This window comes from Vombatus ursinus, unplaced genomic scaffold, assembly GCF_900497805.2.
Source record: "Vombatus ursinus unplaced genomic scaffold, bare-nosed wombat genome assembly UNPS02014863.1, whole genome shotgun sequence".
NCBI classification, from domain to species: domain Eukaryota; kingdom Metazoa; phylum Chordata; class Mammalia; order Diprotodontia; family Vombatidae; genus Vombatus; species Vombatus ursinus.
In genome coordinates, this window is record NW_020954641.1 from 10,060,722 (window position 1) to 10,073,809 (window position 13,088).

Genomic DNA, 13,088 nt, shown 5'->3' on the forward strand with positions numbered 1-13,088 from the left:
TGTGTGTGTGTGTGTGTGTGTGTGTGTGTGTGTGTGTGTGTGTGTGTAGGAAATGTAAGTTTACTGAAAACTCCCAGGTATTGGTCTGATAGACAGGATAACAGAGATGACATGCACTTAATTCTGTTTCCACATAACTGATCTCTTATTTACATCAAAAAATATTTTTATTAAGACAATATAAAAGGTAAATTATTCTTTCATAGCAGGTAGGAGCCCCACTAACATCCCACTAACTAGCAAGTCTGCTAGATGGAGAAGTCCCAATATCATGGGTTTATCTGTATAGAAGCAATGTTGTGCTGCTAAATGTTTAACAACCAGCTCTCTGATAAAAAAAAACCCTGTTTGTTCAACATATGTTTAAGTTTAATCTTTATTATTAACATTTTCTCCATCAATTTCCTTAAGTCTAGAATATCAACAAAACAATAAACCAAGCCCTGAGTTGTAGCATTTGCCCATTTTTGAGGTGTAAAAGCTCACACTGAAAATAAAATAATTGGCTCTCAGAGGCCAGTTCCAGCTAGCTCCAGCACGCTCCTGGGTAGAAGTCTCTACTCAGGTCAGAGTAGTACTTTTTAAATGAAACTGATTTCTTTAGGAGTCAGTTTAACATCTGGGTCCTATATAGTAGCTGTTACCCAATGTTTAAGAAGAATGGGTAGGTAGCATAATGGTAGAGCACTGGGCCTGAAGTCAGGAAGATTCATCTTCCTAAGTTCAAACCTGATCTTAGAGACTTACTGTGTGACCCTGGGCAAGTCACTTAACCCTGCTTGCCTCAGTTTCCTCATCTGTAAAATGAGCTGGAGAAGGAAATGGCAAACCACTCCAGTATCTTTGCCAAGAAAACCCCGAATGGAGACAGGAAGAGTCAGACATGAGTTAAAAGCAATTAAATAACCAAAAATGTTTAAGCACTCCGGTGTTATAAAACACATATAAGGACAAATAAGGGGATTCTGGTTGCTGGGTTCAGACAGAGATCACTGCATCTCTGAAACAGAGACCTTTTTTTCAGTCTTTCTTTAAGTAAATGAATCCTTCAGCAGAACTTCTTGTTGGAGAATACCCTAATGCATAATCTACACTGATCACTATCGAGTAACCTTAAAGATAAAGCTCCTATAATTTCTAGTGGCTATAACCTAGCTCTGAACCCCCATCCAAACTCATCCATTCAAACAAATATATATGACTTAATAATTTGTTCTTTCTTGATGTGTTTTAGTTGAGTTCACATGGATGTTACCCATGAAGGGCATTTTGATTCCATTCTTGGATTTTAGCCATTCCATAGACTGTATTTGGAGATAACTTACTTCCAGTTATATATGACAAATCCAATGGTGTGTGCTTGTTATCAATCTTCCCTATTGCCCACTGGTGATTCATGTTTATCTCAAAAGTGTTTCTGTAGATTTTTTTGTTTGTTTGTTTGTTTGACCTATTTATCAAGTGCTCTAAGAATGTCTCTCAATCTTTCTCCTTCTTGGTGAGAAAGTATTAATCTTTCTATTGCTGACTTAATGTGATTGACCAATTTTTTCCATTACTATTTTATTTACTTTTTTGTTCAATTACTTTCCAAATCTATTTTGATCTATTTTTAAATTTTGAAACCATAATTAATTCTGGTATTGTATAGGTATCAGTTTTTATTTTAGGATGCCAGTAAGTCAGTCATTACCCTCTTTTGATATCTTTATGCTTGATGTATCTTGCTTTGAGGAGACCAAAATATCTGTAGATATTGCCTTCATCTGTTAGTTCAATATGACCTTCAGATTTGAGCTTAATGCCTTCAGTTTCAGTCAATAAGTATTTATTAGTTACTATATTTTAATTAAGAATTTTGCACTTACCAAGTCCAAATGGCATTTTGATATCTTTGGAGAAAGATTCTATGAGATGAAAGAGCTATTTGATGTGCTTTCTTTTTTTAAAAAAAAATATTTATTTTATTGTACTTGTAATCTGCCCTTCCCACTGCCTTCCCCAGTGAACCAAATAAAATTAAATAAAAAAAAACACAAAACAAAACAAAATAAAAACAAAAGCCTCAATATAAGCAAGTGCAGTCTAACAACAAAAAAAGCCCCTCATTGGCCAGCCTGAAAATATATTTTTATTTGTTTGTTTGTTTTACCAGTTCATCACCTCTTTAGCAGATCAATGGCAAATTTCAACTTCAATCCTTTGGATTCATGTTTTGCTATTTGACCGACCTGAATTATAAAATCTTTCATTTATTTTTCTCAACAATGTTGGTATTATATAACTTGTTCACCTAGTTGTGCTTACTTTACACTGCACCAATTCATAGAGATCTTCCCAGTTCCCTTTGAAACTGTCAAATTTATCATTTCTTATTACATTAATTTTCTATTATGTTCATATTACTGTAATTTGTTTAGCCATTCCCAAGATCAAGACAGCCATTAGTTTCAGATTTTAGATGTACAAAAAGAGTTGCTATAATGAATTTTTAAACTATTCTTTTCCTCTTTCTTTTATCTTTTCGAGGGTATTTCCCTAGTAATGGTATAATTGGATTAAAAGGTATAGGACACAGTTTAATAACTTTTGGGGCATATCTCCAAATTGCTTTCAAGAATAGATAGATAAATTTCACAACTTCTCCAATAATACAATAGTGTGCTTGCTTTCCCACAGCCCCTCCAACATCTATCATTTTCCTCTTTTATCATCTTTGCCAGTCTGAAGGGTGTGAGGAGAAACCTCAAAGTTGCTTTAATGTACATTTCTTTACTTATTAGTGATTTAGAACATTTTTCATAGAATTGTTGCTAGTTTGGATTTCTTCCTTTGAAAATTGCTTGTCTGTATCTTTTGACCATTATTTCTGTTGATAAATGGCTTAGTTTTATAAATTTGTATCATTTCTTTACATATATTGGATATGAGACATTTAACAGAGAAACTTTCTATAAAGATTTTCCCCAGTTTTTTCCTTCTGATTTTAATTACATTAGATTTGCTTGTGCAAAAAAAAAGTAACAATAATTTTATAGAATCAAAATTGCTCATTATATTTTGTGTGATCCTTTTTAACTCATGTTTAGTCATGAACTCTTTCCACATCCATGGATTTGAAAGGTAATTTTTGCTTGTTCCTCTTGATTATGATGTGACTTTTAATATGTAGGTATATATCCATTTACAGATTACCTTGGTATATAATGTGAGGAGTTAGTCTAAAGCTAATTTCTTCCAGACTGCTGTCCAGTTTTCCCAGCAATTTTGTCAAATAGTGAGTCCTTCCCCTAGTCACTAAGGCCTTTAAGTTTATTAAACGTGTTGTTATTGTGTTGGCCTCTGCATGTTGTGTATCTAATCTATCCCACTGGTTCACCTTTCTAGTTTTTAACCAGCACCAAGGCATTTTAATGAATACTGTTTTGTAGTAAAATTTGAGATTTGGTACTGATGGATGCTCTTCCTTCCACTTTTTATCTTTCCTTATTGTCCTTGAGATTCTTGACCTTTTGTTTTTCCATATTAAATTTTATTATCTTTTTCTAGCTCTATAAAGTAATATTTTGGTAGTTTGATACAGCACTGAATAAGCAACTTAATTTAGGTAGCATTGTTATTTTTATAATTTTGGCTTGACCTACCCATGAGCAATCAATGATTCTACAAATATTTCAGTCTACCTTTATTCCTACCAAAAATGCTTCACATTTGTATTCATGTATTTGTTGGGTGCATCTCGGTAGATGTACTCCCAAGTATTTTATAGCTTAAGCTTTATTTTGAATAGAATTCCTCTTCCTAGTTCTTCATGCATTTTGTATTGCTGATCTTTTGGTTGACTCTAGAATTTTCTAAGTAAGTCATATCATCTGCAAAATGCAAAAAGAAAAAAATTGTTTCCTCTTTGCCTATGCATTTTTCTTCTCATTCTCTTTCTTGTCTCATTGTTACAGTGAGCATTTTTAGCACTATGTTAAATAGCAGTGGTGATCATGGGATTCTTCACTTTATTCCTGATCTTATTGGAAAGGTGTCTGTTTTCTATTACATAATATATTTGCTCCCAAATTTACAAAGATATTACTATATTAAGGGAAGTTCTATTTACTTCTGTATTTTCTAGAGTTTCTAATAAAAATAAGTGCTGAATTCTGTTAAAAAACTTTTCAGCATCTATTCATAAAATCATGATTTTTATTATTTATATTATTTACATAATTCATTATATCTGTAGCCTTCCTTGTGTTGAACTAGCATTGAATTCTACAGATGAAACTAGTCTGATCATACTGTATAATTTTTCTTATATGGTATGGTAGACTGCTTCTAATATTTTACTTAAAATTTATGCATTAGTTTTCATTAGGGATATTAGTCAGTAGTTTTTTTTTTTAGCATTTTCTCTTGTAGTAAGGTAATATTTCATCAAAAATCTAAATGGTGTTTTCTTTGTATTACAAACAGTTTATGTAATATTGGAATTGTTTTTGAATGCTTTATAGAATGCTTGTAAATCCATCTGGGCCTGGAGTTTTTTTCTTTGGAGCTTGATTTAAAGTTTGCCCAATTTCTTTTTCCTGATAATTGAATAATTTAAAGAGTATCTTTCTTTCTTGGTTAATCTGAATATTTTATATTTTTGTAAAGATTTACCCATTTCCCCCAAGTAATCAATTTAGTTAGTATGTAACTGAGCAAAATCATTGTTGATAATTTCCTTTATTTCCTCTTTAATTATTGTGAATTCTTTTTTCATTTTTGATATGAAAAATTTGGTTTCTCTCTCTCTTTAAAAATCAGATTGGCCATTTGCAAACATTAATTTTAAAAAACGGCTCCTACTTTTATCAACTCAATGATCCTACTCTGAATTTCATTAATCTCTTTTTTTAATTTCTAAGATTTTTACTTTGTTGCTTAGTTGAGGATTTTTCATTTGTTGTTCAATTTTTTAAGTTACATTACCAATTCTTTGATTTGTTCTTTCTCTTTTTTGTTAGTGAAAATATTTAGAGATATAAAATTTTTACTAAGAACTACTTTAGAACCATTCCATACATTTTCTTTTGTTGTTTTGTTGTCTCATTGTTGTAATTATCTTTAATAAAAATTTTGTATCTTTACTTTGTTCTTTTATCCACCAGTTCTTTAGAATTACATTATTTAGTCTTGAATTACTCTTGAATTCTTTCTTAAGGGACCCTTTATTGAATATAATTCTTATTGCATAGTGATCATTGAATGATGTGATTAGATTCTGACTTTTCTACATTTTGCAAAGGTCTTTATGCTTCAGTACATGATCAGTTTTTGTAAATGCGCCATGTACAGCTGAGAAATATGTAAATTCCTTTTATTCCTATTCATTAATCAGAGGGAAATCTATCATCTCTACTTTTTCAAAAGTTCTATTTGGGTCCATAACTTCTTTCTTAATTATCTTTTGGTTAGACTTATTTAGATCTGTAAAAGGTACATTAAGTTTTCTCACTATTATGGTTTTATTATTCAATTTCTCCCTCCAATCTTATTAGCTTTTCCTTTAATTTTTAGATGTCATGTTATTAGGGGCTTGCTTAAAAAGATTGATATTTATTATCTATGGTGCTATTAAGCATAATGTAATTTCCCAGCTCAAGGCAGCTAAATGGCTCAGTGGATAGTATGCTAAGCCTAGAGTCAGGAAGACCTGAATTCAAATTTGGCCTCAAATACTTACTAGTTGTGTGACTCTGGGCAAGTTACTTAACTTCTGTTTGCCTTACTCCACTGGAAAAGGTAATGGCAAACCACTCCAGTATCTTTGAAAGAAAGAAAACCCTGTGCACAATATAGCCACAGAGTCATGAAGAGTTGGATGTGACTAAACAAAAACAACAATTTTCCTGCTTATCTCTTTTTTTATCATGTCTATATTTACAGTAGCCTTATGTGAAATGATAATGAATAATCCCACTTTTTTGAATTCAGCTGAAGCATAATAATTTTTGCTCCAGCCCTGCATTTCAATCTTGTGTGAATATTTATGTTTCAAGTGTTTATCTTATAAACAACATATTGATAGATTCTGTTCCTTCCGCCATCCACTTATGTTTTATGATTGAGTTGGTCCCATTCTCATTCACTATGATAATTGTTAAATATGTTCTTCTCTACATTCTGTCTTCTCTTTGCTTCCAATCACCTCTTTACAAATAAGAAGTTAGTAAAAGAAAAGGAGTTTACCTAACACTTAAAAATGAAACCTAATTTCTCTCTGTTACAGTTCTTCTCTTTCCCTTGCCTTGCCCCTGCTCCCAGGTTTTTGCTCTTTCTTCCTTTTCATCTCCCTTAACCCTTCAAATTTCTCTTTCTAGAATCAAGGTTTTTTTTGTTATGAATATTCTCTTATATAACTTGTCCTGTCTTTTCTCCCTTTCCCTTGTCTCTGTTTCTTCTTATTTGTTTTTAATGCATTTTTAGCCCAAAATTTCTATATATGTATCCATGAGTGTGAATGATTTTCTCAATCATCCTTTATCCAGATCAGATGAAAGTAAAATTCATGGAATACCAATTCCCCCCTCCCTTTCCTCCATGATTGTATAATCTTTAATTTATGCATCTCTCCTAAATAATAGTGCTTTCCTTCCCCCTTTCTCTTCTTTTCTTCCATAATATAGTTACCTGTCCCTGCTGATTTTGTTTTCTTCTTAAACCATCAAAACAGAACATAATCACCCACAGGCCTTCTGTAATTTTTTACCTTTCTCTATAGCCCTTAAAGATATTAGGATTTAATGTGTTTTCCAGTGGAACCATATAGCTTGATGTCATTCATGTACATCAAATGATTAATGTGATGTTCTTGTTTACCACTTTCTTTAATGTGAAAGCCATACTAAATTCTGTTTAATAAATGATAATGGATTTAAAGCTAAACAGAACCATAATTGGTTTAACCTGTCTCCCTGAAAAGTGCCATATTTTACATCAATTATTCTTTGCATTATTTTTGACATTTTAAATAGAGAATAGTTTTCCAAGTGAATATCAAAAATTCTAGTGTTCTCACTATGTGTGTATTTATTTTCATGTATTTTATACAATTGTAGTACATGAATAACCAATAAAGGTGGAACTGAGTTAAAGGGATCATCATTATGACATCATCATCATCATCACTACTACTACTACTACTAGTACTACTGCTGCTGCTAATATTACTACTACTACCACTACTACTACTATTACTACAACTTTCATTTCTAATGTAAATGAATTGGCTTTTGATATTAACTAAAAACCAGGCATTGCAATAGGACTATCTCATTAAAGAATTAGTATTCCCAGTTACTTTAGGCCGATTTTTTTTTTGTCAGTAGCAACTGGAATTGACAACCAATAGTGTCTTCTGTCCACTAGTGGCCAGTTAGAATTACTCCTCTATTAAAAGAAAATAAAATTCTCTTGCTTTTGAGATTTGAGATCTTTGAGAAAAGATACAATATTCAAGTAGGTTGAAGTAATGACTTTTCTATTTATGACACCTTACATTTTTATAGTTTTTCTACTGTTCAAATCCCAGTCACATACATTATCTCCTTTGACACTAATGTACAAAAATCATTTGAAATAGTTTGGACATTCTCATTTTCCTTTAATGGAGATGTTCTGTAGCTGAATGAAAGGCACACATGCACAATTGCTAAGATGTGTGACTTTTTTTTTCCACTGGATTCATAGATCTAATATTTGTATTGCTTCAGGAAGTATGACTTTATTAGTTTTTTCTGTAAAGATACATTCATGGAGATCAATATAAGGGGCCTCTAACCTAACAGGCATGGGCACAATAAAAACAAAATACTTTCACCTTCTTGGACCAGTAGAATGTAGTGGAAAGAGTATTGGACTTAGAATCAGAAGATCTGTCAGGGTCCTCTGACATACCCTAGGAAAGTGATTTCATTCTTCTGATTCTCAGTTTCCTTATCTGTAGGTCTTTTATCTATAGTTCTGATAGGAATTTCCTTATCTGTAATGGCAGAGTCTTCAGACTGTAGGTGTGTGAGTTAGACATGGACAACTAACAAAATTCCAGTCTATGTGATTAAACCACCTCCACTCAATTACTCTTCTGGTGCCTTGTCTTGGCATACAGGCAACCTCAGGCTCTCCAGTCAATTCCATCAGACAATATGATCTGTCAGATCCTACCAAGCTTGAAAGGCTTAAAGTAGGTGCCAAGTGATGGCCCATTGTCTGCCGTTTGAGGATCAGTCTAGCTAAGTCAGAGAAAGTCATAACCAGCCTGGCCACAGGGTAATGGAATTCCATCCATAGAAACTATCAAAGACCGTTTACTAAGCAGCAGAAAGGTTTTAATCTGTGTTGGTAGAGGGAGTAGTCCACATCATTAGAAATCCTTAAAATCATTATTAAAGAGATGGTATAAAAAGAGAAGTCATGAACACAAAAAGGCAACATGATTTTTTTCAGGTACAGGACATTATGATTTCAGAAAAAGCTATTATAAATATAGACATGATAGGGATCCTAAGAGGCAGTTATAAAGAGAGAATGCATGAAGGGCAGAGGGGACAGTGTGATCAAAGGCAGGCAGATAGGAAAATATCAAGTTTGGGCAGTAGGTGGTAGACCTATTTGTCTGGTACATAGAATATGAGAAGAGTAATATGAAATATGTTTGAAAATGTAGATGGGAGCCAGGTTGTGGAAAATTTAAGTGCTTGACTTAGGATGTTGTGCTTTATACTAGATAATAGAGAACCATTGAAGATTTTTGAGCATGAGCAGGGGAGTGGCATACTCAAGCCTGTGTCTCAGGACACAGGTATTTTGGTAACTATATGAAGGATGAATTTAAGAAGGGAGGCATTAGAAGCAAAAAGACCAATTAGGAGATTATTGCAATAATCCAGATGAGAGGTGAACTATTGTAGTAGTCATGTGAATGTAGAGGAGATGGAAATGAGAAATGTTGTGGAGGTAAAAATTGAAAGACCTGGAAAGTAATTTCATATGGGGATGAAAAAAGAGGGAGGAGTTAAGGAGGCCTCCAAGGTTGTGGACCTGAGTGACTGGAAAGATAGTCATTTCCTTTATATAAATAAAGAATTCTGGAGGAAGGGTGAGCCCAAGGAAGAATATAGCAAATTACATTTTAAACATTCTGAGTTTGAGATCCTAGTGTGACATCCAGTTGGAGATATCCAGCAGGCAGTTGACAATGGATATAGCAGGAGTTTGAGAGAGAGAGAATCAGTCTGTATGTATAGATTTGGGAGTAATCTATATAGAGATAATAACTGAACTCAAGAATCTAATGATATCACCAAGAAAGAATACAGAAAGAGGGGGGAGGGGAGAGGGAGAGGGAGAGGGAGAGGAAGAGGGACAGAGAGAGGGAGAGAGAGAGAGAGAGATAAATGGGGGACACCCATGCTTAATTCATAGCCAATGAATGATGATGAATCAAAAGACACTGATAAACTGGAGGAAAACCAAGACAGAGCAATGTCTTGGGACTCAAAAGAGGGGAGAGTGATGAACACTATAAAAAGCTTAGCAGAACCTCAATGGTCCACACCAAGTGACAGTCCATCCCCAAGTCCTCCCCAGCTGGTGTTTTCTTTTTCCTTTGCTTTGTTTTGCTGCTAGAGTTTTTAAGGACTTGAGTTTGCACAGATTAGCTCTGTTGGGGGGAGGGAGGTTTCCATAAATCAAGGGGAAAACCAAAGGAACTAATTTAAATACAGTGTATTTTCCAGCTTCCAATATTTATACCAGAATAAAGTATTGACACTCACATAAGAAAAAAAAAAAGCTTAGCAGAGGTCGAGAAGGGTGTGGAATGAGGAAAAAAGACATTAGTTGATGGTTACGCAGGAGATAGCAGTTTCATTGGAGTAGATTTTCAGGGCATTGAAAAATCAAAGAGAAGTGAGTAAGCTCTTTGAGAGCAAAGACTGGCATTTTTTGTCTTTGTAACTCCCAGCAATTAGCCCAGTGCCTGGTCCATACTAGGCACTTGGTAAATGCTTGTTAATTAATAGAAGAAATGGAAGAATTAGGTGGAATATAATAACTGTCTTCAGACATTTTAAGGATTATCATGTGCAAGAGGGAGTAAGGCTTGTTTTACTTGATTCTAGAGGCATTAACTAGGAATTATGGTTGGGAGGTGTTCTGAAGTAGATTTCAGCCCTATGTAAAAAACTTCTTAAAAACTGAAATTGTCCAAGAGTGCAATGGGCTGCCTCAGGAAGTAATAATGATAATAATAATAACAGTAACAACTCTGCTATTAATAATAATAATAGCCAGAATTTATATAGCCTTTCAAGGATTATGAAGTGTTTTTCATATATTATCTTGTTTGATCCTCACAGCAACACTGTGAGGCCATTATTATGCCCATTTGACAGATGAGGATACTGAGCCTAAGAGAAGTTAAGTGACTTGTCCAAGTTCACAAAATAAATAAGTGTCTGAGGTGGGATTCAAACTCACTCGAAATCCTACATTCTATCAACTGCACCACCTCACTCTTCATTCTATTCTTCCTCCAAATGAAAATTTTTATATCCTTGGAAAATTGAACAAGTTGTGTTCTGAACACATTATCCATGTCCCCATTTCAGCACAGTTCTCTGGGGTCTTGGTGAGGAATTGGGTCTTCAAAGAGGGGTTGTGTGATCACATATCTGGGTTACTGTCAGGGTTGGATTAGCCAGTTTCTCTGGTCTCCCTTTCATCCTTACATTCTGTGATTCTGAAACACAGAGATCATACTCTCCAGACATCACAGGGTGTTTGTGATACGGTTTTATGCAATTTAAATTTCTATAGTATTTCAATGTGATATGAAGCTATGTGGGTTATTATTGTTGTTGTTATTCTTTCAGTCTCACAAGTTTTTTCTTATTCATATAAATTCATTTGGGATATTTCAGAGACCTTCTCTGGATCCAAGCCAAAGTGAATGCCAAAATCACATGGCCAATTATATATAGCCAATCCCAACTATACTCCACATTCATCCATCTTCTTGCCATCTGCCCTATCACATCTCCCCCTCCTCCCATCCATACCCTGCTTCATCTTTCTTCCTCTGGAAACCTTAATCAAATCCATTCTACTAGGGTTTCTAGAAAAGGCATGTCAATTTCCCTAAGGGTTCACTCACTCTCCCTGGGATTTTCCAGAACTCTGGACATTCCTCTATATGTGTTGTCTTCTCCTATTAAAATATAATCTCCTTGAGGCCAAATAGTGTCTTGCCTTTCTATTTGTAGCACCATACCTGGCACATAGTAAATGCTTAATCTTTTTCCTTCACTCATTTAATTTATGACATCCTCAATATGGCTGCTTTCTCTATTTAATGCTGATCACAACACATCCATACCTCTTTATCTTATTCAATTCTTGTCTAAATATTCTCACAGTTCCTCCACAAAGGGTGTATTTAACAATTTTAATAATTTGTGAATATTCAGGTAGTACTTCAGTTATCCATATTTTATCCTTCATTCACATGACCGGCTCCCAACCATTTCTGGTTGTATCTGTCTTTAATTTTTTTTCAACACTTCTCTTACATAAACAATTATTTCTAATAGGCCCGCTTATTGCCACCGCTTATAATCATATATAGAGATACCTTTTGGGTCAACCATAATTCTGATTCTTCTGGAATCCTAGTGGTATAAGATTCTTACCCTGTTAATATCATTAGGCAATATTAGTGCTACAAAGATGGGGTCATTAAAAGTGTTATATAATTGTTCAAATGTGATTCACTCCTTACCTATTTATCTCTAACCCCTGTTTTATCATGTGAGACACTTAACCAGAAGAGCAATTTTCAAAATGAATTTCATTCTGTTGAGTCAGATTTTTTTTTTGTATTCACCAAATGATGTTGTATTCTCTCTACTACTTGGTCAATTGTAAGATGATGAAAATGTGGTCACCTCTACAAGATTGTCTTTGAAAAACTGTCTTGTCCTGTTTCATGTTTCTATCAAGGAAGTCTTTGGTTTTATACATAGATTGCTTTCATAAAGATTTTATAAGGATAAGATAGTAGACACATAGGTTGGTTCTTAGCATACAAATGTAAAATATTCATTGCCATCATTATCACATATTGGCAGGAAGAGGATGATTATGAAAGCCCGAATGAAGATCAGGATGGAGATTATGAGTCTCCTAGTGAGGAGGTGGAGCCTGCCCCAGAAGATGATGCTGATTATGAGCCCCCTCCCTCCAATGATGAGGACACCATGCAGAACACAATCCTTCCTGCCAAGCTTCCTACAGGCTCCATGTACATAGGTAAGGGGCCTAGACTTTGCTTTTCCTCAACTCTGGCAGGTGGAATTAAAAAATCTCAATTAAAATCTTAATTATTATAGAAGAGATACCTTGACAAAGTAGATTGAGAGTAGTGGATAGATACTCAGCTTTGAAGTAAGGAAGACTTGGCTTAATTTCTGAGACACACTAGCTATGTAACTATGAGGAGTCACGTATTCTTTTAGTACTTCAGGTAACTGTCTAAAATGACAAATCACAGATTGATTGCCAGTTTGCAATGGAAGAGGGAGTTTCCACACCAAGAGTTCTATACAGGTGGATCATTAACCCCTCTCCTCCCCAAAAAAAAAAGTAAATCTGGCAGCCTTGCCATTAATCTAATTTGTGTCTCATCAGGGTCTTTCATTTGTCTTCCCTTCTCTAGCTCTCTCCCCTTCCACCATTTCATGGCTCCTCAGCTTTGTGAGAGACAGTGTGATATAGTGGATAGAGTTCTGCCCTTGGAGCCAGGAAGATCTGAATTCCAATCCTGTCTTTTACATATACTGGTTGTGTGACCCTGGGCAAGTTTCTTAATCTCTCAGTGCCCCTACACAATTCTCTGACTACAAATTGCAAAAAAGATGTCAATCTGCATTGGTAGAGAAACTTACTAGGAACTCCCTACAACAATGACATCACGGGTCTAGTTCCTACTCCTTGCTAGACTCTAAATCCCTAAGGTCCCTAAGGTCCCTTCCAATTATTCAAGTATAGGA

At 34.4% G+C, this 13,088-nt stretch overlaps 1 protein-coding gene across 2 annotated transcripts in view; it reads left to right on the plus strand.

The window, feature by feature from the left end:
- The window catches only part of LCP2 (lymphocyte cytosolic protein 2), a 78,032-nt gene that overhangs the window by 39,938 nt on the left and 25,006 nt on the right, over window positions 1–13,088 (plus strand). For both annotated transcript variants that reach the window (XM_027841787.1, XM_027841786.1), the window contains exon 7: window positions 12,168–12,348. In XM_027841787.1, coding sequence (XP_027697588.1) covers window positions 12,168–12,348 — 181 coding nt within the window. The remainder of the gene's footprint in view (window positions 1–12,167; window positions 12,349–13,088) is intronic.